The sequence below is a fragment of the Anastrepha obliqua genome, chromosome 2, assembly GCF_027943255.1.
Source record: "Anastrepha obliqua isolate idAnaObli1 chromosome 2, idAnaObli1_1.0, whole genome shotgun sequence".
NCBI classification, from domain to species: domain Eukaryota; kingdom Metazoa; phylum Arthropoda; class Insecta; order Diptera; family Tephritidae; genus Anastrepha; species Anastrepha obliqua.
The window spans coordinates 21,337,179-21,363,937 of record NC_072893.1 but is presented as its reverse complement, the minus strand read 5'-3'; the positions used below and the strand labels follow the sequence as shown (position 1 = coordinate 21,363,937).

The following is a 26,759-nucleotide window of genomic DNA, read 5'->3' as shown; positions in this document are numbered from 1 at the left end:
GGTAGGCATGCTTTCAGTCTGATAGCGTTGCTATTAGTCCGAAATTAGCCTTATATATCTATAGCAACAATGTCTAGTAGAGTCTGAAGAGCCTTGAGATAAGCTTGGAGCATTCTATTTAGCTCTTGGATACTATACATTCCAATGTTGGCCACTAAATAGTGACCCCGTCGAAGAGGATAAGTCTCACAACCGCAATGAACAGTCAGTGCACAATCCTAGGTTTTAAACCCGACCTTTTACCTATAACCGTTTTGCATACATAAAATGCCGCGATCGCCTCTCTTGACCTCTCTTCGATGTTTCAGTTCCTATTGAGTTTACGATCTGAAATAATCCCGAAGTACTTTACCTTGGTAGCAAGCGCAAGTCACACCACTTTCAGTGAGGGTTCCTTGAGAGCAGGTATTTTGTATTTGTTTGTGAGTAGCACCATTTCGGGTTTTGTGGCCTTGTCCTCCCTAGCCAAGCAAACCACAATGTAGAGAACGTTTTGTGACAGTTCGCTCAGAGCTGAGAGATATTTTTCTGATTTTGTTAATGCAATATAGTCCGCGCATAAAATTCCTCTCGCAATGAAAAAAAAGGCAAGTCTTGGATGAGAACTGCCTTCTCTGATCATCAATCCTGAACACGAATTAAGGATTATGATTTAAAAGCATGCACCTAGGATATCCGGTACCTTAATGGAGAAAGTGCCTCTGTCCAGCTGGTTGAAGTTCTCGTAAGAGCAAAGGCTGACATCGCTGCCATTTAAGATATGCAATGGCCGGGGTAGGTCAAGAAGAGCATTTGATCTTGCTATTTTGGACTAAGTAGACAATTGAGTAGTAAAGTCCTCTCTCGACGAACAAAACTAGCGCTCTATAAAGCTGTCATTATGCCCGTCCTATCGTATGGCGCAGAAGCTTGGTGGCGGCAATAACCCATGAGGTTTCCCTTGGTGTGTTTGAGAAAGATTGTGCAGAAAATGTTTGAATGGCGAGTATCGTAGGCGATGGAACAATGCGCTGTATGAGCTTTACGACGACATAGACATAGCGCAGCGAATAAAGATCCGGCGGCTACGTTGGCTGCGTCATGTCGTCCGAATGGATACAAACGCCCTGGCTTTGAAAGTATTCGATGCGGTACCAGCTGGTGGTAGCAGAGGAAGAGGAAGACCTCCTCTGCGTTGGAAAGATCAGATGGAGCAGGACTTGGCTTCGCTTGGTGTGTCCGACTTGCGCGGGTTAGCACGAGAAAGAAACGGCAGGCGCGCTTTGTTAAACTCGGAGTAAGAAGAAGAATAGCGTTCGCATAAGCGATGGCATTACAGCCAATATTTTGCAAATTTAAGAGTGGAGTATTTACGGTGAGATTCTAGAGTAGAAGAGAGGACCACACCCTGAGTAGTGCCCCTATCTGTATGCCTAGGGATAGTCGTCATAATTCGTTTCTATCTAGAAGATATTTTTTCATTACGTTTTGTGTTTTTGTTGGCTTTCGTATTCAAGTTAAGGTTCTTTGGCTCAGCAAAGCGAAATTTCAGAAGCAAGTAAACCGTTCGGACAGTTCAGAGATCTCTGCGTTTTTGTAAAAACTGAAAACGCTAGATGGGTCTGCGGTTGCGATATTTGGAAAAAACGTACGCCGCATAAATACAATAGAATGTCCAAAAGAAATATTTTTTTCTTGATGATGCCTTTTAAATTTGTTCTCTAACCAGAAAAACTAGAAACCGATTTTTTTAGTATTTTATTTCTTCTATTTTTTATTTCATATTTGCTTTTTATTTATTCTGTTTTTTTATGTAATATTTATAATATTGAAAAAGGTGAAGTTACCCTTATTCTGCATCAAAAATTTCACATTTTCCCTGCCTGGTAGTATTGCATACACATCCATTTATGTAGATGGAAAAGTAAATCTCTAAAGCGACCAGGCAGTTGCTTGCAGACAAACTTTTTGCACTCAACAGTGTTGCATTGAATTTCCCCTCTAATTGATTCGTATGCATTCATGGCTTTACTCACTTTTTCGCAAAATTAAAATTTCACTTTTTTTTATTTTCTGCAGTTGATCCACTTTAGTTGGCAGATAGGTTTTTGTTCATAACTCAAACTGGGTTCAAAAAAGTATTTGACTTTTATATACGTATGTATGTATGTGCTTTAAACCAGCTCATATTTGATATCACGTTTGCTGTGATTGATGAATGAAGTGAAGAGTGTTGAGAGAACTGATGCTCGGTAAAGAAAACAAAGGTGATGCGTACGAGTATAAGATATGTAGGTACTCCAGCATTTTATGTTCAGTTCGCGGCTTTGGAAGAGGATATATGGATGTATATACTTAGGTAAGAAATCGTGCACTGTGTTAGCAGGTTAATATGAAATCAACGACCGCTGACAAAGAAGCAACTCATTGACTTCAATTGATTCTGGAGTTCTGAATGGCATACGATTGTGCTCATATCATTTAGTCAATTTATCTTTTTTCAGTTTTCGCATTTTCTGCGGCCTCGGTGGTCTAGCATAAGTGCACTAGCCGCCATCCCAGAGGTTATGGGTTCGAATCTCAGGTATAGCACGGTCCTCGCAATTTTCCAAATTTACCTTCTTTCCTAGTTTATATAAAAAAAATAAAAAAATTGATTCCTCAACCCCAAAAACCTTATCCTTCCAATCCTTACTCCTGCACAAAAAGTTAGCACATTACTTGCATTGGGGCTGCCAAAACAAGCAAAAACAAACAGTTGCACATTGCATCAGTGGCGCCAGCAAGAGGAAGCGGGCAACCGCGGTAATAGCGCAGACGCACCTAAAATTTAGCGAAGTCCCCACCCTTCTGTGCGGTCCTTCTGGCAGAAAAATGTAAAACACAGATGGCGCTCCAAGCAATAAGAAGGCGTTGTCATTTTTTTCCTTAGCCGAAACCGTTAATTGGCGAGATGCCGAAAACTACATCACAAAAGAAAAAACTTAAAACTGTAAATTTTCGAACTAAGTCGGTGAGACTTTACATAGAAATTGGAGGATCTGATTCTTGGTGTTTTGGGGCTTATTAACCTAAATGCACTTTAGTAATCTAGAATTTTCATTTCTGCTTCTTCTTCTTTGTCTTTTATTATAAGCTTCTTGACTGATTTTCTACATGCAATAAAAATTGCATTTCATTCGACGAGTAAACATAAAATACATCAAAATCACAGTTCTAATATAATAAAATAGAAATAAAATATATTAAAAAGAATTTTATGTGTCTTCAATTGACGTAGATACCCAGCTCTCCTTCCATCGTTTTGGAGCTCTTCCCGGTGCACTTCTTGCGTTTGGTTAAGAATCTCTCGCAATGTTTATTATTCGATCACTGGGTGCCCTTGTTCTACTCGGAGAGTCAGTCCAAGCTCCTCTTTTAGGTCTTGCAAGTTTAACAATGTCAGTAACTTTCGTTTCCTCCTTATTGTTTCATTTCTTGCGTAATCTAGAGCAGTTTTTCCTGCGCTGGATCGTAAAATTTGCATTTCCGTAGTGCGCTGTTTTTGCATTTTCAGCTCGCGTCTCTGCACCATCCGTCAGAATGGGTCTTATCACAGATTTGTATATTCAGGACTTATCTCCCGTTCTTAAGTACTAATTCCTCTACATTATGTTTCTAAGGCATTCTGATACCTTGCCCACTTGAGCACATGTTTCTCGCACTTCCTTAAGGGGGGGAGGGGGGTGGGGGCGGTAAGGGATAAATTGGGATTTATTGTAGCGAAACGGTTCAAGTCAGTTTATTAAAAGTTGTTGCATATTAATAAAGTAACATTTCAAGAATATTTGATAAAATTTTCATGTAAAAATATTGCAAAATGAGCGAATGAGAGCACATTTACGTAAACGTATTTTCAAAAATACATTTTGCAGTAGTCAGCATATCTCAGCGTAGAATCATCTGAAATCAAAAAAATCGAATAATTTAGTTAAAGTATGAGTTAAACTCCCCCCCAACGTTTATTTTGACGATTTATTTTCATTTTCAGCCATTTGGTAGTTGTTTGAAGTAAAAAGTGATTTTTGACGAAAAAATGCCGCCATGTTGTAGGTGTAAAACCACCTTAATATAAAAAAAAAAATGGCGAAAAAAAAAACGTTGGGGGGAGGTTTTTTATATGTAAAATATGTGTGCAAAATTTCAAAAGGATCGGTTGAGTAGTTTTCAAATGCCAATGACTACGCGTTTAAAGTTTGTAACGGACTACGCGCGCAACTGCTGCGTCTCGGCAGATGTTTGAGGCGGCTCGGCTTTATGCTCTATAACTTAAAAAGTTTTGCTCGGATTGACTTAAAATTTTAACACGGTATTTTTGAAATGTTTTACTACAATAACATGCAAAAAAAGAATCGGTTTTTATCCCAGATCTCCATCCCGAGGTATTTAAACTTAATCACTTGTTGAATGGCAGTTCGAATTGAATTTAGTTTAGCAAAATACTGCTGCTGAGAGATTTCGGCACTCCCAAGCACATTCTAGGTAGCTGACTTAATATATATATATATATAATTGGCGCGTACCCCCTTTTTGGGTGCTTGACCGAGCTCCTCTTCATATTTGTTACGTGCGTCTTGATGTTTTTCCACAAATGGAGGGGCCTACAGTTTCACGCCGACTCCAAACGGCAAATTTTTATGAGGAGGTTTTTATGAGACGTTTTTTCATGGCAGAAATACACTCAGAGGTTTGCCATTGCCTGCCGAGGGGCGACCGCTATTAGAAAAATAGTTTTATTAATTTTGGTTTCACCGAGATTCGAACCAACGTTTTATCTGTGAATTCTGAATGGTACTCACACACCAACCCATTCGGCTACGGCGGCCGCCTGACTTAATACTGCAATTAAAATTCGAACTTCATCTTATCTCATCTTATCTTATCTTATTCGCCTTGTGCGCTCATCTTGACGCATCTAGATAAAGATGCCTTACCAGATAAAGTTTTAAATTCTTTACCCATTTACGGATATGGAATTTTCTCTCCTTATGTTTTTATGAATCGATCTTCCGATAAGGCTTACGTGCATTTACTTTTTGTTCTCGTGTTCTTCATTTCGCAATAATTTTTTTTTTTAAAGAGGTCATATTGTATGTGAGAGGGTACATGAACGAAAGCAATTAAACAAAGTACTTAAACCCCATTTTAATTGCTTTCTAATGGCTGTGGTTGATAAGCGAAATGAGCGCGTGCGATAAGAAGCATCAAATGGTATGTATGTCATTATCACTAATTTAGTATATTCAGTTAAATAAACAAAACACTTACACATACCATACATACATATGCACATACGTATCAGCTAAGTTGATGCCATTATATCGATTCCAGCACTAAGGGGCAAACAAATTTTTAATTAAGTGATTTCAGCGCTCTCACGACCTTGGCACAATTAGTGAAAATACATAAGAATGAATGAAATATTGGACCAGAGTCGTAGAGACTTAGAGAATATTTAGAGTAACATTACTAGAGTAAAATTATTAACGAAAATAAAGCCCCGTTATTCTTAAGCCAGGCGTAAAAATGAATATTTATTAACGAAGTGTGAATAATTTAATGCAAAGTCAGTTTTCCAAGGAATAAAAAAGGATGAACCAAGTTGCTTGAATTCACAAGCGCATTTTTTGTATATTTTTTAGTGTCCCCCAATAACTACAAAAGTTTTTATTTACTAATATTAAAAAAAAAAATTTAAAACAAATTCTCATAACAAACACAATTTTACCTGAAATGCCAGCATTTCATAAAGCCACGACAGCTGCAGTAAATTTTGTGTGCACCAAATAAATGAATATTGTGAAATTCTCATATAACTCGCCACCAAAGTTGAATAATTGGCTTTTTTTTAAATAAATGGAGCTTAACATATTTGTTGAGCTGAAAAAAGTACTAAAATTTGTAGTCAAACAGCCAAAAATGTGTTGGCGTATGAAATGTTACTCATACGCCCGGGGCGCGAAATTGTCTCTAATTTATGTAGAAGTGACAAATTCACAGCCATGCACACTTTTCATGGCACAAAGAACATGACATATGCCTCTAAAATACAAAATGTTCAAAATTAATGTCAAATATATACATATGTGTATGCATATACATATATATATGTGCGTGTGTGTGTGTGTGTGCGTTTCATAACCATAGCACAGGGACTTATTGACCAGTTTTGAGAATTTATTTGCTTCTTATTTAATTTTCATATGAAAATATAGTTCATTCTACCACAAAAACAATGTTAATCTAAGTTCCAAACTTTTTGCAATTAAAACAAAAAAAGATTCAACAAATTTTCATTAAATTTTTTCATCAGAATATTTAAGAAAATTGCTAGTATAGTCTATTGAATTTTGGCATGATAAAGAGCAAGTTTGAAGCGGCTTGAAGCATATAGATTTTTGATAATTTCTGTTTCTTTTTTTCTCATAAAAAATATGGAACTTCTGTTGCCAAAAAAGACAGCAAAAAAATTGTGATCATACAATAAAAAGATCTTCTTTCAAATTAGCTATGATGTGTATCACGTCAGTCCATAAGTTCGTGCGTTTTTTAAAGGTGGTTTTAAAATTAATAAAAAAGATGTTTAAATTATTTATGCAGCAATAATACATATATTTTCCTTCATTATTAACAATGTCTTCCCAACGTTTAGACAAATTCTTAATTCCCTGCTCAAAAAAGTTGTTGTCCTTGGAGCCAAAATACGATTCGATATCCCTTTTTATAGCTTCTTTTGAGGAGTAGTTCTTGTTACTCATATGGGATTGAAGTCTACGGAAAAGGTGATAATCACAAGGTGCAATATCCGGTAAGTATGGTGGATGCGGTATTAGCTCCCATCCGAGCTCGTTCAGCTTGCCTAATGTTTGCCTTGCGGTATGAGGTCTTGCGTTGTCGTGGTGAAACAAAACTTTGCGTCTATTCACTAAAGATGCCTCTACCGTAGTCTTGATTTCCCCACAAAAAGTTCTCCATGAAGACCTTTTTGCTTTACTTATTTCTGTCTTATATATTTTTAGTTTGTCATAATAAAGGTCCTATTCGTTTTCGCTTTGGGAGAGTTTGGCTCTGTTGCATTGTTTCCTGAAATTCTTTTGTAGCTTTTTCAGTTAGGGTGGCCACCAGGGTGGCTTATTCTTCCCTCTATGCTTAGCTGCTGGATAAGCCTTATACAGGGCTTGATTGCAGCAATTACTCAGTCTATTGAGCATGTTATCTAATGTCTCTATGCTAGAAGGGTTAAAAGGGGGATCCGTGGACAAACGTTTTGCTAGCTCTTGAGAATATCTTAGCCAGTTTGCTTGCCTAGGGTTGCTGAATTTTAGTACCTTAGGATGAATGACCCCTTCTTGGAGCGTGTATTCTATATATCTGTGATCAGAGAATGGGTATGCATTGAGTACCCTCCAATTCACTATTCAGCAGCATTTTAAGTATTTGGGAGTTTTGTTCACATGTAGCAGTGATTCAACTTCTGCAGCCATCAATGCCGCCCATAAAGCGTACTGCGCCCACCTTAACTTGTTCATGTCCGAGCTCTTGTCTAAAGCTACAAAGCTTACTATGTATAATACCCTTATCCGACCAATCTTAACGTATAGGTGTGAGGTATAGACTCTTAAAGTGTGCGCTAATTGCTAAAGTGAAAAGAAATATTCCAAAAAAATGTTTGGCCAATAAGTATGGATGATGGTACCTATACCGAACTAAACAATCTCACTTAGATGATGGTTAGGTCATGTTACCCGTATGCTTGCTGACTATGCTGTGAAGAAAGCCATGACAGGAAAGCTAATGGGCGTAAAGACCAATGGCAGACCGAGCAGCCGATGGATAAACGCGGTGGTACGCGATCTCAAGGACTTGGGAATACGTAACTACGATGGAAAAGCGCAAGATCGGCCACTTTGGAGGTCTAAATTTCAAGGAAGACTATTTGAGAAATTACTTATCTGAAGCAGTCCGAAACCTCATAAAATTATCGATCAAATAGGATTCTGATTTACATTATTTAGGTCTATTGTTATACTCTTTTCTATACTGGACCATTCAATATTACTAAGATTGAAGTCACCCACAACAAAAAAGTTGCCATTATAAGATGCTAGGCTATAAAATTATTCGCATGCGCTTCATAAAGAGTACCAATACTTCACCAAGGGATATATGTATGGCGCATAAACCAAGATTTTTTAAACCCCATTCACTTTCAGTTACCTAGCAAAAATACGTCAGAATTGTAACTTTTTTTTCGGTGCCGTACCGCTTTGCTGCTGTCTTTGCTGCTGCTTTGCTTTGATCCTTATGAACCTTTTGGTTGTCTACGTCGACTTTTCACCTTAGTCGTAGTGGCGCTGAATAATGCATGGAATTCTCTCTAAGAAGTAACTATTCGCAAATTTAATTAAACTATACAATTAAAAGAGGGAATTTGAAATCATTTATCTTAATCTTTGAGCAAGTAAATTTTTTTCAATGAATGCGTACTTGTATGTAGAATAGTAAAAGTGTGTGTGTGCGTACGCATATAAATCTTTTCTAAAGCTTCTTGTAATTGGATTTAATAAAGTCAAACTTATTCGAACTTACAACCTGCGGTTATTGCAAACTTAATTACTACGATAACAAAATTACAGCAACAATTTACCAACATTCATTTTCTTCAACCTGGCTCGCCCTCAGAGTACGCACTTGACAACCTAGTATAGGTGAAAAACCAAAAAGAAAACCATGTGCATGTATGTGTGTGTATGTAGGTATGCAAAACTTGCTCTTCGTTCCCAACTCTGGCAAAGTCAAAGTAAAATTTAATTCACTAACGAGATTGCATAGAAATTGTTTGTCTTCATATTGGTTGTGTACTCGCATTTAAAACAAAACAAATTAAAAAAATGTTTTTTTTTTGCTTCCATAATGGCCCACTACTTCTTCGATGGTATTGTTTTAATGCAAAGCCAAAGCAAAATCGCATTACTGTTGTTTTTTTTTATACATAAAATATGTGCATAACTAAGGGAAAACAATAAAAATATGTAAATTTTACATTATTTTCCACTATATTCTCTTCCTCTTTTGCTTTGTTTCTTTTCTCGGTGCTTGCGTTTCTTTTTCCACCTACTTTGCTTCACCAATGCGTCCATGTGCCTTCCGGCCGGCGTAGTTTCCTGCTATGCGCGCCCTCTCCATCTCATCGGCAGATGCGTTCATTCTGGTCTATGATGTCACCGACGCGTCCACATTCGAGGAGATTCGCATGATACGCGACCAAATACACGAGACCAAAGCGACAACAGCTGTGCCCATTGTGGTGGTTGGCAACAAAATTGACCTGGTCGCTGAGAAGGAGGATGCGCGGGAGGTGAGTGAAAGATATTCAATGAATTAAAAAGAAAAAGCAATAAATACGTAAATATTTCACTGTTTTACATTAATCTACAGTCGCAATAATATTCAATTTTAGACATTTTATACGGGAAATGATAATCCATGAATAAACTCAAGTCGGCTCCATTTTTTTTAATAAGAGGATTGCCTTTTAAATTTTGCGTGCGATAATGAAAACACAGTAAAATAATAATAAAAATGTGTTCTTTGCTTTTCAAAATGCTCTCATTGCAAGTCATTCCACTTCAGCATTCGATTGAAGAAATTTCCAAAGCATTTTTGCCACTCAGAAGTGGATACCTCCAAATCGAACTGTTTGAAGGCTTCAACAGCCACTTTAAAAGTTGAAAAACGTTGATCTCGAACTTTATTTCTAATGTGCGGGCACGAAAATAAATCACTACGTATCAAATCAGGGCAGCAAGGGGGATGACCAATTGAAATTGAAATTTGAAAAGGTCGAGCCAAGGAGATTTGGTGGCTCCTAAAACACTAAAGCTAAAAAGCCCATTGTATTTAGAGCTCTGGAAAGAGGGTAGATAGTCAAGAAGGGATGGAGAAAAGTATCAGAGAAAGAGACAGAGACAGAGATAGAGATAGAGATAGAGATAGAGATAGAGATAGAGATAGAGATAGAGATAGAGATAGAGATAGAGATAGAGATAGAGATAGAGATAGAGATAGAGATAGAGATAGAGATAGAGATAGAGATAGAGATAGAGATAGAGATAGAGATAGAGATAGAGATAGAGATAGAGATAGAGATAGAGATAGAGATAGAGATAGAGATAGAGATAGAGATAGAGATAGAGATAGAGATAGAGATAGAGATAGAGATAGAGATAGAGATAGAGATAGAGATAGAGATAGAGATAGAGATAGAGATAGAGATAGAGATAGAGATAGAGATAGAGATAGAGATAGAGATAGAGATAGAGATAGAGATAGAGATAGAGATAGAGATAGAGATAGAGATAGAGATAGAGATAGAGATAGAGATAGAGATAGAGATAGAGATAGAGATAGAGATAGAGATAGAGATAGAGATAGAGATAGAGATAGAGATAGAGATAGAGATAGAGATAGAGATAGAGATAGAGATAGAGATAGAGATAGAGATAGAGATAGAGATAGAGATAGAGATAGAGATAGAGATAGAGATAGAGATAGAGATAGAGATAGAGATAGAGATAGAGATAGAGATAGAGATAGAGATAGAGATAGAGATAGAGATAGAGATAGAGATAGAGATAGAGATAGAGATAGAGATAGAGATAGAGATAGAGATAGAGATAGAGATAGAGATAGAGATAGAGATAGAGATAGAGATAGAGATAGAGATAGAGATAGAGATAGAGATAGAGATAGAGATAGAGATAGAGATAGAGATAGAGATAGAGATAGAGATAGAGATAGAGATAGAGATAGAGATAGAGATAGAGATAGAGATAGAGATAGAGATAGAGATAGAGATAGAGATAGAGATAGAGATAGAGATAGAGATAGAGATAGAGATAGAGATAGAGATAGAGATAGAGATAGAGATAGAGATAGAGATAGAGATAGAGATAGAGATAGAGATAGAGATAGAGATAGAGATAGAGATAGAGATAGAGATAGAGATAGAGATAGAGATAGAGATAGAGATAGAGATAGAGATAGAGATAGAGATAGAGATAGAGATAGAGATAGAGATAGAGATAGAGATAGAGATAGAGATAGAGATAGAGATAGAGATAGAGATAGAGATAGAGATAGAGATAGAGATAGAGATAGAGATAGAGATAGAGATAGAGATAGAGATAGAGATAGAGATAGAGATAGAGATAGAGATAGAGATAGAGATAGAGATAGAGATAGAGATAGAGATAGAGATAGAGATAGAGATAGAGATAGAGATAGAGATAGAGATAGAGATAGAGATAGAGATAGAGATAGAGATAGAGATAGAGATAGAGATAGAGATAGAGATAGAGATAGAGATAGAGATAGAGATAGAGATAGAGATAGAGATAGAGATAGAGATAGAGATAGAGATAGAGATAGAGATAGAGATAGAGATAGAGATAGAGATAGAGATAGAGATAGAGATAGAGATAGAGATAGAGATAGTTAGTCCTGTGAGAATTTTCCAGATTCTTTGGCAAATCTGTAAATATCCTCCAGTTTGAGAGAACGAATATTACTTATTCTCACGTCATCGGAACCCAAAACTCGTGGCCGTGCTCTAGCAAAGACAGGACATTCACAAAGAAAATCATCTATCGGGCTCCTCCAAGCAACACAGGCAAATTGGGTCCTCAATAATTCCAATGGCGGCCACTGGTTGACCCTATGGATTGTGTCCTGTAATAATATCGACCATAAACCGAACGTCTTTCCTTCCAAGTTTTAGTAGAAAGTTGAACAATTTTCTATTCGGACTTGTCACAAAACACTTTGCAGTTCTGCAACGTTCTAGACCGGACCATCGCTCTCTATGTAGATTGCCTACATAATTGCTGATCCAATTTATGATTCCTGCGGAACTGATTCCGATTATTGGTGCTGGCCCTTGTGGGGGAACCGCTGATCCACGGTTGGCGAATTCAGCGACAATTTCGTTTCCTTGAACACCAGAGTGTCCTGGCACCCATATAAGTACAAGCCTGTTCTGTCTTGCGACAGAATTAAGCTTCTTCTTACATTCTTGAACAATATTTGAGGTTTGCTTCGCGTTCTTCAGGGCCCTCAGTGCAGCCTGATCACTAATTCGATCAATTGAGTGCTCAAAAACTTTCTTGTGTGAGCCCCTACGTGAGAGCTCGCATTGTCTTGATGAAGGAATCGGCGATTGGTTTTCCTTTATTGGCTGTACTCAGTCGCTTGGCTGCCCGTTGCGGCTTCAAAGTAAACTCTGACAAAACGGAGCTGGTGCTATTTACCAGAAAATATAAACCTCAACACTTTAGACTTGCCAAAGTAAACAACCATGTTTTTCCGTTTTCATTGGAAATTAGGTATCTTGGAGAGGCAATTGACTCCAAACTTCATTGGAAGCTACACATTAAAAATCGGGTAAACAGGACCAGTATAGCCTTCTTTTCCTGCAAATCTTTGTTCAGCAAAAAATGGGAACACAAGCCACAGGTCCTGCTTTGGATGTGTAACGTAGTGGATCTGCCAATTTGAACGTACGGTTTGGCTTGGTGGGCAGCTCTTCGGCAGCTATAATTTCACTAAACTGGGGTTGGTGGAAAGAACTGCATGCATTGGTATAACCGGATTGTATCGAACTTGTCCCAGTGCTGCCCCGAATATCGTTCTGCTCTTACTTCCCATCGCCTTTTACGTTCCCATCGCTGCTGAAAGTGCAATCAGATTAAAGGAGGTTAGTCTCTGGAGGCAATCTCGCAAGGGGCATGGTAACATTTTTGTGTACTTAATACCGTATTTCTCTGAACTTTGGACGGAACTCTCAATCCGCAAACTGGAGTTTGAGGGTCGTGCCAGGGCAATTGGGCCAAGTAGGCAGGATTGAAACGAGGGGAATATCTTTACCGAAGCTGATACCTGAAGACAGAGGTGGAATCGGTTGCAAAACGAATCGGGAATCTTGTCAATTCCTGTAAGGAGTAGATCAAGTCTCTTGGGCGTCTAGGTAACATTTCTTTGATCTGGGTTCCAGGACATAGGAACATAGAGGTAAATGAAATTACTGATAAACTAGCCTAGAAAACCGCCCATCAACTGTGGCCGACTCTTAGTGCTAAACGCACTAAAATCTTTGCTAAGCCAAAATAAACACAGTCTTAGCACACTGAATCAGTCATAACGGAGCATTGTCTAATAGGTAGGCACATCCGAAGGATGGGTGTGCAAGCACATGGCTTCTGTAGAAATTGTCTTGATGAGGAAGAGGAAGAGACAATCTTACACCTTCTGTGCCGTTGTCCTGCTCTATCTAGACGGAGATTTGCTATTCTAGGCAGACAATTTTTTAACGAATTGGAAGATCTCAGTTCCGCATAAATAGGAGATATTCTAAAATTTTTGAAAAGCACACAATAGTTTTAGGAAAAATAGGGAAAGCTCCCCACGCGGCATCACAATGGGCTATGAGCCTGAGTGTGTCCCCCAGGACAACCGCTTCAACCTAACCTAACCTAACCTAGCCAGGAACGGATCGACTGAATTGGTCTCAGAGACCTCCTACCCGGTCATCGGCAGCCTACTGACTATTCTTATAGGGGCATTGCACAATTTATTTCACAGGAAAGCGTAGGAAAGATGGAGCTCCATTTCTTCGTGTGCTATAATATTTCGAAAACCCTTTGGTCCCAGTAAAATATAGGGAGGACTCAGGAAGTTATGGGAACTCCGCGCCATTCAATTTCCAAAGCTATGAGTGTTTACCGGTCAGTGGGCTATCGGTACACACGCGGTAAAGCTAGGTTTACCATTCAATCCCTATTGTAGAAGCTGTGGGGACCTTTCAGAGAAGGAGAGTGTTGAGGACTCTATCTGTAAATATCCGGGGTTGGCAGCTAGACAATTAAGGTCACTGGGTGCTCCTTTCTTCAACAGCGAACTGCCCCGCCAGTTTAAATCCCATCAATCTTCTCCGCTGCATGAAAAGCTCTGGCTGGCTGTAGATATCTTCCCATTGGATGTCTCAAAATGGTATCAAAACGGCGCTTTAGTGCTACTTGTGGTGTGCCAGAGGGGTATTTCAACCATTTCACCTACCTACTTAAGTTCACGTTTTAGCAGTTGCCCTACTGCCCACTTGCACACTTGCCTTCTAAGCAGTGCTGCATTTCGATTATTCACCTAACAATCTGCTCATTACGCAAACGAGTTTCAATGTTGTTACTTTTATTGTGGTCATTGTTGTTGTTGTATTTATATGCATGTGCCAATTTGCACATAATTTGTATTTATTTTCATAAGTCACTTGTCCGCATACCCTTCAAAAAAATGTGTATTTCGTTTACCGTTAAACGGCCAACTGGACCATTGGGATTTGTGAATCAGCACACAGCGGAAACTACCAACCAGTCCATTATTCAAAAACATTCATTTGATAGTCTATTCCTGGTGGAGTTCAAAATTTACGTTGCAATTGTGACATTCCTGCGACCTTTTGCGATAGCGACCACCAGTCATACATTCCGTGTGTTTCCCTCTCTCTCTCCCTCTCTCTTTCTCTGTCTTTCCCCCTTTCAACTGCCATTGAAATAATAAAATGCAAATTTTCCTTGCAGTACAGCGTTAAATTTATTTTTCTTTTCACTTTTACTGTAGCACTTGTTGTTGTAGTCGTAAAAAGTTTGAAACATCTACAAAATTTTTCAATATTCCTATAAACGGACTTACTTATCTGCTTATCCCGTTTTATTTAAACCCTTAACACAAAAACGACAATCACTGACGGATACTCAAACTTCTTAAGGGGGGTGAAGGATTGTAGACAAGTCTATGTGAAATGGTTGAAGTACCGCTCTGGCACTCCCCAAGTAGCACTACAGAACCGATTTGGTGCCATTATGAGACTTCCAACAGGCAGACATCTACAGCCAGCTAGAGCTGCCGATGTAATGGAGAAGATTGATAGAATTTAGGTTGATGCACGGCCACAGGCTGTCGAAGAAAGGAGCAGTGACCTTAATCATTTGGTTGCTGAACCCGAACGCTTTCAGAGAAAGTGGTCAACAGTCTCCTGCTCTGAAAGATACCCATAGCTTCTGCAATGGATGTTGAATGGTACACCTAGATTCCCCGCGCGTGAGCCGATAGTCCTGGGGCCATAGGGTTTTACAAGTAACACACGAGCACAAATGAAGCTCTATCTGTTCTGCGCTTTCCTGAGAAATAATTGGAGTAATTCCCCTTTAAGAACTGTCAAAGGGGATGCCGATGACCAAGTAAGTGTTCTATGAGCCAAATTCAGTCGACCCCTTCCACGCAAGCTCATCAGTAATTTCATTTCCCTCTAAGTTGTTATGTCCTGAAACCCAGATCAGAGAAATGTTACCTACACACTTAAGAGATTTGATCTCCCCTTAGAAGAGTTGACAAGTTTAGATCTACAGCATGGCGTCGTTAGAGCTTTGATTGTGGCTTGACTATAGGAAAAAATGTTAATTTCTCCCTCGCTCGCACATTCTCTAAGTGTTTTGCACTCCTGCAGAATCGCAAAGACTTCTGCCTGAAAACGCTAGCAGTATTCGGTACTTTTAAGGAAACAGATAAATTGGCAGATTTAGAGAAAACTTCCACTCCGATTCCATCTTGGAGCCGTCAGTGAAGACAGAGGTACCAGCTTCGGTGCAGATTTCCCCCTCATTCCAATTCTGCCTACTTAAAAGGATTGCCCAGGCACGACCTTCGAAACCCAGTTTGTGGCTAGAGAGATCTATCCGAAGTTGCAGGAGGGGCTTTAGAAACTATAAAGTGGGCACGACAATGTTCGCGGGCGCGTGGCTGGTGTGCAAGATGTAGCTTTACTCGACGAGTTCGAACCATATACGGAAATGCTAGCACACTGATGCTCTTGAGCGCTTACATGAACCTGCATAATCACAATCTGTCTGACAGGAACATAGTTTTTCGCTTCTCGACTTCAAGTGAGTGTGAGTGTAGTTTTCGAGCTGCTCATCAGGCCACACCTCGTATGGGTTGGAAAATTATGGCGACTATATTGATAAGCGGCAGGCTAATTTATCCTGTCAGAAATCTAATAGCTTAACGAAACCAACGCAAGGCAAGTCTTGTCGAGGACCTATGCTCCCGAGAGGAGTTAATAAGGAAAAAAAGCAAAATATTGATAAGCAAGATTGAAGTATTTTCGTCTTGTAATACTTGGGGAGAATCCAATGCATCTTGAGAGACATTCAACATTCGATTAATTGCGCTCTAAATTCGAAAATCGTTTTATTGATGTTGGTTTTAGGGATGCCGTTATTGGTCGATGTTCTCTCAACGAGCCTTAACATCTTTCCGAAAAAAAATAAATGAAAAATATTGAAGGGTTTTTTATATAAACTGGGTTGCCCATATTCGACGGACCCATGTGTTTTTTTTTTAAATCAAAGAAAAACACAATTAATAATCGTTTTATTTGGTTCAAGTAGATTTGTTGGCATCACTTTTTGAATATGATCTCCCTCAAATGGCCACCTTGAGCCTGTACGGCGTATTGTGCCTGTTTTGCAGCATTTTCCATAGTTTTAGCTAACATTTCGGCTGGAATATCGGCTATTTCCTCACAGATGTTGTTCTTGAGCTCATCTATGGTATTTGGCTTATTCATATAAACCTTTGATTTTAAATATCTCCACAAGAAGAAGTCAGGTGGCGTTAAATCGGGCGAACGCGGTGGCCAGTCAAAATCGCTATTTTTTGACATCAAACGACGAGGAAACAATTTCTTCAAAAAATCAATTGTGGTGCGAGCTGTGTGTGGTGGAGCGTCGTCTTGTTGAAACCCGAACTGCCTCATACGCTTTCGACGAATAGTTGGCATCACAAAAGTGGTTATCATATCGCGATATTCTTCTTCTTCTTGATTTCTTTTGTTAAATGTAAATTTCAACAATTTGGGAGCGCTCGCGGGTGTGTACTGTTCCATGGTAAAAATCTTCTTCGACTGACGCCTCCAACGCGGTATGTCATTAAGCGATCTGACGGCTCTGTCAAAAGATATTGGGTTGCCAGATGGGTCCGGCGAATATGCAAATAGACAACCCTGTATTGGATATTTTTAAAATGAAACCAGACGATGGTTCAGACTTTATATTATATTTCATTTTTATAAAAATAAAAATAATAAACATTAAAAACAGAAAAATAGTCTCAACTGATCAATTTGTTGAGGTGCTCTCGTTTTGTCGCGGGTTCTATGTGTTGCTAAATTGCGTGATTTTCCATGGGTAAGGTCCTATGTTTCACTCTGGGGCGGAGGGAATAAATATAAATGAATATTCTACTCCTTTGGACATCGCATTTAAAAACTTATCTTCGTTTTGCGTCCCCACTACCATTCATTACCTCGCATCTTCATGGGGGCGACTACAAACTCTTTAGCACAGTACCCCAACCCCATACACTTCGATACGCCACTGATGACAGCTGTTTAACATCGCCTCTCTCTTACGTTTCGTTCAGATTTCGTCAATATTGAAGAAGTTTCAATTTACTTTGGCATTTTTGCACCCTGCACGCTGCAATAAATTCCCTTCCATACGAGTAGGTTCCGGACTGGTTTTATATACTTTTTACGACTCTGTTGAAGTTTGCTCATTTGAAGGAAATAAACCAAAAATTGTATACACTGAGGGGCACTTATTTACGCCCTCTTTATTTCTCTGCACAAATTCATACATACACACAAATACATACAAAGTATTTATATATTTTATTTTATTTTCTATTTTTGTTGTATATGTAAAGTTATTTACGCATCTACCTACTCCAATGTATGTAGCACCAACTTCTGTTCTGACTTGTATAAATGTGATAAATATGTATTTATATATTTTTGTCCGCTGGCATCTTTCACCCGAACCAAAAAGTCCTTTTCGCTTGATTTTGTGCAATGTCAGCAGATCTTTACACGCAATTGGTTTGCGATAGACATACAACCACCCTCGGACATCCATTATGTGTATATATAAATACTTTCTTTCATCACTTCAGCGCACTGGGTCAAACCGGTCACATCCCACTCCCACTCTCGCTTGAATACCCAAACACTGCCCATGATTTCGGTTACTGTTGCTCTTCAATCAATGTTAGCTTCTTTTTCTGTTTGGGTTTAGTTTTTGCCCTAATTTTTCATTTCTTGTCTTCCCCTTTTCTTTTGTTTTCTTTTCCTGCTGTTGTCTTGCTTGCTTCTTCCTCGTACCTACAAGAAGCTGTAACTGTTTTTGGTGGTTTTTCCTGTCACACGCTTCATTTCTCACTGGCCTTTCGATTTAGCAGACAACTTAACTTGGATTTCCTTTAATGCTTTATTTCTTCAATTATCTCTAAGTCGTTCGTGCCATAACGGTAAATATTTGAAGACATCGTTCAAATGTATGTGGCTTGGTTGATGTTCTTACATGAAATGGTATCGAAGTGCACGATTTGTAGTTTAGTCGGAATTTAGTATCGCTACTTGAGTCTTCGCTTTAACATACTTTTATTTATTGCAACTCATTAGAAGGCAATAAAAGAATTATTAAATTCCTTTACTAGCCTTATAGGACTTGCTCCCTCACAAAGCAGTCGACAACCTCCAAGGTAGCCGTGAAATGCCGCACATCTCTTAACGAGATGGCTGAGTCATTTCACCTGAAGGTAACATTGCTTCCTGGACATTGTGACATTGAGGATAAGTGCAGAACCGAGGAGCTAGCAAGACTCGGCACCAAATTGATCGATGAGTACACAGGCAATGATATAGGCATACACTTACAGACACGTAAGCTACTTATCTTTGAGGAAATTGTAAGAGCAACACTTGCAGAATCGCCCGACAATTGCGGCTGACTGTCAATTCTAAGCGCACAGAAGCTCTGCTAAGCCGAAATAAGCAGGGACTTAGCACACTGATTTCAGTTATGGGCAGGTACGCCCACGCCCAGTTATAGGCAGGAATGCTTACGTCCTCTACTAAAGGATGGGTGTGCAAACACATGACTTTCGCAAAAGTTATCTAAATGAGAAAAAGGATTACGTAGTTTTACCATTTGAGGTAGGCAATTCTTAAATGAATCCGAAGATCGCAGTACTGTGGAAATCAGGGATCTTCTAAAATTTTTGAAAAGTTCACACTAGTTTTACGAGACGTAAAGAGAAGTTCCCCACGTCATCGTTCGTAATCCGCACGCTCCTAACCATCCCATCACCACCTCTGCCCGCCCTCTCCCTGCATCCCATCGGTCTTTCCCTTTCACCTCACCTCCTTCATAATGGTATCACAAAGGAGAATCTTTCTTCGTCCAAGTGTGCTCACTCCCTGGGCAACCATACCAATCTAACCTAACCTAACCTCCCCACGCGGCATCACAATGGTCTATGAGCCTGAGGTTGTCACACAGCTTCAACCTAACCTAACCAATATTGCTCAAAGAATTTCGGCTTCCAATTTCGCTGAATTAAATTTAGTTGAGCAAGGTAGTAACGAGGGGAGGCAGTGAAGTTCCGGAAAGTTAGTTGAAACTCGGAAACTGGCTACATATGCTTGTAAAAGAGAACCTCCCTTTAGCTCCAATCAAAGCTCGAAGTCGATAGCACGGTTCCGTTGGTCGAGCTTCTCCTCCTATTTATAGCGTGCGTCTTAATGTTGTTCCACAAATGGAGGGATCTACAGTTTCAAACCGACTCCGAACGGCAAATATTTTTTAGGAGGAGCTCTTTCATGGCAGAAATACACTCGGAGGTTTGCCATTGCCAGCCGAGGGGCGACCGCTATTAGAAAAACCTTTTTCTTCATTTTGTTCTTTCACCGAGATTCAAACCTACGTTCTCTCTCTGAACTCCGAATGGTAGTCACGCACCAACTCATTCGGCTACGGCGGCTGAGTGACTCATATTACAAGCAACGTGTTGAGATCAAATTTTTAGTGAATACGTAAGCTTGTATGAGTCGAGTAGTCACTGAAGATGATATTTGAGCATGACCCAAAGCCCAGGAAAAAAGTTAGTCGAATGGTGGGAGCGACCAACGAACGAAAAGGTATCGAAGTCGCGAAGTCAAAGGTAACAGCCCTGTTGACTGGATTATCATGATTATTTAACAATAACTTAACAACTAAATTAAATGGATAATTTGTTTCATAAAGAATAAGACTCAATGAGTGAATTAAGCAGAGGCTTTGGCATCGCAAACTCAAGAATCAAAATCAAATTCAAGATCAGGTCTTCTAGAAATCCACCAAAACTCTGCAAGTCCTCTTGTTTACTTACTGGTTTCGCTCATCATTTTGGCATTTCTACATGAATTTGGCACCTCCAAACCCGTTAGACCGGCTGCATTTTGTGCAGGAGGATTTTCGGGAATTAACCAGAATTGGGATTAGGATCCATGCCTAAACATGAACATTGGGTAAACAGTCAATGCTTGATGAGTTCAAGGACCATTGAGCACTTTTACCTATATAGCGAGCCGCTTGATTCAAGGTCGACACCCGCTCCAGCCACATCTAACATGGTGAACAGACGCTGAGGTTTAGAATGAAGTAGCACTTGTTCAGGCTTGTTTGGTCTGCGGGCGATATTTCATTTCTCTCACACTACCAATATTTGGGAAGCATTCGCCATACGCACCTGCGAAGCGTCTAAGGATTACAGCCATCCCCCCGAAGGAAAGTCCCTTTGTGAGAGGTGCGAAATTGAGGTAACTAAATGTGTGTGCGGCCGCCGTAGCCGAATGGGTGGGTGCGGGATTACCATTCGGAATTCACAGAGAGGTCGTTGGTTCGAATCTCGGTGAAAGCAAAATTAATAAAAACATTTTTCTAATAGCGGTCGACCCTCGGCAGGCAATGGCAAACCTCCGAGTGTATTTCTGCCATGAAAAAGCTCCTCATAAAAATATCTACAGTTCGGAGTCGGCTTGAAACTGTAGCTCCCTCCATTGGTGGAACAACATCAAGACGCACACCACAAATAGGAGGAGGAGCTCGGCCAAACACCTAACAGAAGTGTACGCGCCAATTATTTTTTTTTTTTTAATGTGAGAACTTCAATATAAAGAGACGATCAAAGTAAAAAGGTTAAAGACCAAGTCATAAAAACTTGCGTTGAACCCTTTCAACGTGAGGAATACATCGAATTCCAGATGACAATGGCATATTCCAACTTCGAACGGACTAAAGCATTAAACAAAATTTTTCCAATGTGTGGGTCTCTGAAATTACTAGCAAAGCCTTACAAAATATATATTATCTTATTATCTTTGGTTGGTACCATTCATGACATTTATTTTTTAAAGATAATCCTTTTCAAATGTTGGCGGTCGCCGTTCACTGTTACATTGGCGTCAGCCTCGTCTTTGAAAAAATATGGGCCCATAGGCCGCACCAAACGATTGTTTTTCATGGATACTCGTATAATGGCTGCCCTTGAATGGCATGGAGTGGCTCTTCAGCCCGAATACGGCAAATTTGCTTATTGACGTAGCCACTAGCCAAAAGTGGGTCTCATGGCTGAACACCATAAGTTGGTCTGGGCGTGTGAGCACAGAGAGTCGATTTTCGTTAAACGATTTTACGATTTGTAAACGTTGTTGAGGCGTAAACGTTTTCATGATGAAATGTTAATGAATACTGGATAAAAGAATGTATATTATTTAGTTTGACAGTAGTCACGCGGGATCTGTCAAAAACCCCCAATTGGAAAAAGTACCTCAAATCTGATCACCCTTAAAGTTTGACTTTGAATTGACCAGCAATTTGACCTCGCAAGCACAAACGAACAATGTATTCGGATTAAGCAGCTCCGAAAACATGTATAACATTTTTTTTTTTCGATGAATGTTCTAGATTTCTCCATGAAAAAACTAGTTCTTAAGTTTTTAGGTATCTAAGGGATGATTTACACTCTTAAGAGGTGTTGGAAATTTGCGTGCTTGCTGTGATGTATTACTGTTAGTTGGAACTACAAATTGAATACATATTATTTTTTTGTTTTTAAATTTTTTCTGAATTTTTCATAAAAATACCCCTATTCAAGAGTGTGTTTGGATGGTAGAAAAAAAATTTTAAATTCGGGCCTAGGCAATCCCTTAAAAAATCATTTACGAGCATTAAAAAACAAATATTAAAATTGGTCGAGAATAACCGTTTCTAAGACAAAAGTGGTTGAAAAATCCCCATTGTGTGAGGGTCTTGAACAAATTCTTCCATACAACGCTGCAGAAAAACTAAGGCATTAGGGGTAATCAGAGACCCGAAAAAATTATGGTTTTTAACAATTTTTTTTTTTGCTAGTTAATTGCTTTATTTTACAAAAATAAAAACATAGCATTAATACATCATATTTCGACTTGACTTTAGCAAAATTTCAAAAAAAAAAGTTAATAATTGTAAAAGTTATCGCTGTTTGTGTGGACCCCGTTTCTGCCAAAGTCCCTTGCGGTGATCACCGCAAGTCCTTGGAAATCAATCGGATAAGAGAAATAAGTTTTATTATTAGATAATCTTATGCCTGTTCGAGCTTTTTTCTTTTTTTCAAAATTAAAAATATGGCGGCCTCAGAAAATATTTTTGAAATTTTCGGGGAAAAACCGACAATTAATTGTTTAAAAAATATTAAAATTAAAAATTGAGTGAAAGAAACGAGTTTATGTTTTTCAAAAGCAGTATAAATTTTATTGAAATCTACCAAGCGGCTTTTAAGTTACAGATATCACCTGTTCAAAAAACATAGTTTTGAGAAAAACGCATTTAAAGTTTTGCTATCTGCTCCGGAGCGCCCGAGCGCCCTTTGTTAATGGTTGAATAACTCAAAAACTATTTGTCTGGTTCACCTCAAATTTTTTTTTTATATTTTTTAATATTTTCAAGATACGAGGTGTGTTCAAAAAGTATCATTATTTATTTATTTATTAATATCTATTTTGTCCCCTTCAAAGTAATCCACTTGTGCCAACGTTTTTTCCAATCTTCGAAGCACTTCAAAAAATCATTCTTTTTTATCTTGTTCAGCTCCTCCTTCGATGCCGTCTTTATCTCGTCAATCGTAGCGTAGCGTCGTCCTTTTAGTTTCGGGAACAAGAAAACATCACAGCGGGCCAGATCTGGGAATACGGTAGCTGTGGCATCATTAATGTTTTGTTTTTGGCCAAAAGTCGCGCACAAGCAACGATGTGTGAGCAGGGCCGTTATCGTGATGCAAGAGCCAATTTTTGTGCTTCCACAAATCCGGGCGTTTCTGGCGGATTGCGAATTGTTTCGCGCAAATTGCGCATACTGTGCAGGTAATATTCCTTGTTGACCGTTTTACCCCGTGGCAAGAACTCATGATGCACAACGCCCCTGCAATTACCCCTGCGAAGAAAACCGTAAGCAAAACTTTTACATTCGACCGAACTTGGCGCGCTTTTTTCGGTATTGGTTCGTGCGGCAGCTTCCATTGAGTTGATTGAGCTTTGGTTTCCACGTCATAAACCCACGATTCGTCACCAGTTATGACCCTCTAGAGCAAGTTTGGGTCGTCGCGGGTCGCGGACAGAGTTCAACATCTCATTAGCAATGTTCATGCGATGCTGCTTTTGGTCGCAATTGAGCATTTTTGGTACGAATTGCGACGACCCGTCTCATGCCCAAATTATTGAAGAAAATCGAATGGCACGAGCCAATCGATATGTCTAGGTCCTCAGCAACTTCTCTAACGCTGATTCGACGATTGGCCAATACCATTTTCTTCACTTCATAAATTTTTTCGTCTGTTGTTGAAGTGCTCGGGCGCCGGCACGCCTTTCGTCGTTCACATCTTCTCGGTCTTCTGTGTATCGGTCTTCATTTTGTACCACCGATAAGCGTTGCTTTGGTCCAAAGTAGCTTCTCCGGATGACACCGGTCTGAGTCAACATTTGGAATGCATCCGCGCACTTAATTAGGTTTTTCACAAAAAATTTGATACAGGTTCTTTGATCCATCTTTTTGAATAGGTAGGAATCGAAGACGAGCCGAAAAAAGCAAAGCAGCTGTCCACACTTAACTTGACATTCAAAATGGCCGAACTCGTCGTGAGAGACATGAGTACCAACATATCGCCACAAAAAAATCGAAATTCGAATATACGCAACCTGCGAAAATTCAAAATTCGCAATATCTTTTGGACACGCCTCGTATTATAATTTTAGAAAATGCAAAAACCAAAAAATCCATTTTTTTAATTTTTGACTACGCCTAACCCCTTAATAAAAATTAAAGAATTTTTTGCGGGATTTCAAACTTGCATTTTACACTTAAATTAAATGAGCTATAAAATTGCATACCAGAAACTCAATAAAATTTGATAAAAATGTTGAAAATTCGTTGTAACATTCATAATTTGCAACTTTCAAAATTTTAATTTTCAACAAAGCTTGAAACTTCGATTTACACGACTTTTATTATACTAAACATTATATTTTGATACAAAATTAACAAGAAAAATATATAGCAAGAAAAATATTTGAAACATTGTACAAAATTTACTGTCACTGTCAGTGATTTACTGTCAGTCAAAACTTTTTTGGCAGAAGAAAATATTCACTGCTTTTAAGCCTTCGTTTTGATAAAGACATGCCGAAGTACGAATTGAAACCAAACCCGAGCGTGTAAACGATTTTTAAAAATATCTTAAGATCAGCGCTGCCTAACAGAAAAATAAACACAATTTATGCTGGCGAAATTTTGAAGCCTATCATTTTCTATCAAAATATATGCAAAATAACTGTAGGCACTATAACAAAATTATTACATTTAATAAGAAAAAATTTTAAGACAAATCCAGACATTTACGACCCTAATTAATATATCCACATACATTTTTTTTTCATTTAGGTTGAATATGCCACTACAGAATCGGTCGTCACCTTAGATTGGGAGAATGGTTTTGTTGAAGCATCTGCGGCCAAAAATGAGAACGTAACACAGGTAAAACAATTTCGCACATAAATTGCACACAATTTTTCATTTCCACTAAATTTGTCTCTCTAACCTCGCCCAACTGTCCGCAGGTTTTCAAAGAGCTCCTCTCACAGGCGAAAATCACGTACAATCTAAGTCCAGCATTACGACGACGCCGGCAATCGTTGCCACAGCAGGTGGGCAATAATGGAGCAGGCACCCCAACACATCATCATCATCCACATGTAGCAAACACCTCGGCGGCGGGCAGCGCTCACGGAGCGACACTACCGGCGCACGCACCAACTGCAGCGCAACTGCAACACTTGCAAAGGATACAGGAACGCAGTTTGGGTAGCAAACGTAACTCCTGCACAATATCCTAAAGTCAATAAGCATGGACAGAAGATGGACGTGCATGCACACTCACACACACACACACACTCGCATATTTCCCATGTGACATAAAGTGCGAATAGGAGGCATTGGCGAATAGGCACGTAAAAATTATTGCAGTACAGTTGCAGCGAGCAAAGCTTATCAAATATATGCGGAAGCGAACATGTGGTTGTGAGTGGTCAGTGGGTGTGTGTGTGTGTGTGTGTGTGCGTGAGTGCATTTGTATTAGGGAACAGAGTTAAACTAAATATTAGGGGAAATATTAAGTATTCAGAAATAAGTATGCAACTACGAGGTTCACAGTTAAACACATACAAACATAAAATTCCATATGCAGGTTATTGCCTATTCGAAATTCGAACTCTGCTAAGGGGTTAGCTACGCGCTATTTGCCACAAAATTGATTGGAAAAACCAAATGTGCCAAATATTAATGGTTGTCGAGTTAGAGCAGATTTAGATTCTTATTTGGTTCGCTTGGACTGAAATCTGGTGATTAAAATATGTGTACTCTAGGCTATTGGCGCCACTTATGCACCGACCTGAAATGAGGCTGAGTCGAGGTCCGACGATCATGAGGCTGAGTCTATGACTTTCTCTGAAGGTAAGAAGATCCCTCACCTAACTCATTCCATGAATATTTTTCATGTATTTGTGGCTGCTATCGTCAAAGACTGTCCGCTTTTGGAGCTACTGCGAGGCGACAGTCAATTTTTCAGGCAGTCCGTCTGTTGTTTTGGCACGAGGCTGATTAAGCAATGCAGAACTCTTTTGAATATCGTCTCCTCAGTCGACTTAATTTTTGTTCCCGGTCATCGAAACAACCTCGTAAATTACAAGCTAACCAGAAAAGGTTTCTTAATTACCTCTAACAAGGATTATGTCTCAACTACATTAGGATTGAAAAACAAAAGTATTCACCTCCGTCATCCTTGATAACCGGATTGTAGATTTGGTACGGCGTCCGGCTACTGAATTGCCCATCTCCGTCATCTTTGATAACCGGGTGGTAGATTTGGTACGGCGTCCGGCTATTGAATCACCGAACTCATATAGCCTGAGTACCCCCTTAAAAGAACATCGGTTCTAAAGGAGAAGTTCTGGGTGGATGTACCCAAGCATGTTTCTCTTCAATTGACACTCAACCCAGATGGGCTGGCGGAAATTTAAAAATGTTTTTTTTTTGTGCTTTGTTTTGTTGTTTTTTATGCTCTGATGATTCCACTTCATTCTCTAAACAGCTGAGATGATTTCACCTTGTCCTTCTGCTGCAAAAAGGGAACGAACTAATGACAAGTTTCACTGCGTGCAAATGTACGGAAATAACATCCACAAAATTTGAACAAACGACTTTGTTAGCCTAAGAAGCTTC

General features: G+C 39.1%; 1 protein-coding gene across 1 annotated transcript in view; it reads left to right on the top strand.

The window, feature by feature from the left end:
• Positions 1–25,494, top strand: part of LOC129238560 (ras-related protein Rap-2b) — a 70,240-nt gene extending 44,746 nt beyond the window's left edge. Inside the window, exons 3-5 of the mRNA XM_054873620.1 lie at positions 9,179–9,376; positions 24,924–25,016; positions 25,100–25,494. Of these exons, the coding sequence (XP_054729595.1) occupies positions 9,179–9,376; positions 24,924–25,016; positions 25,100–25,375 (567 nt within the window). The 3' untranslated portion in view covers positions 25,376–25,494. The remainder of the gene's footprint in view (positions 1–9,178; positions 9,377–24,923; positions 25,017–25,099) is intronic.
• The last annotated feature ends 1,265 nt before the right edge of the window (positions 25,495–26,759 follow it).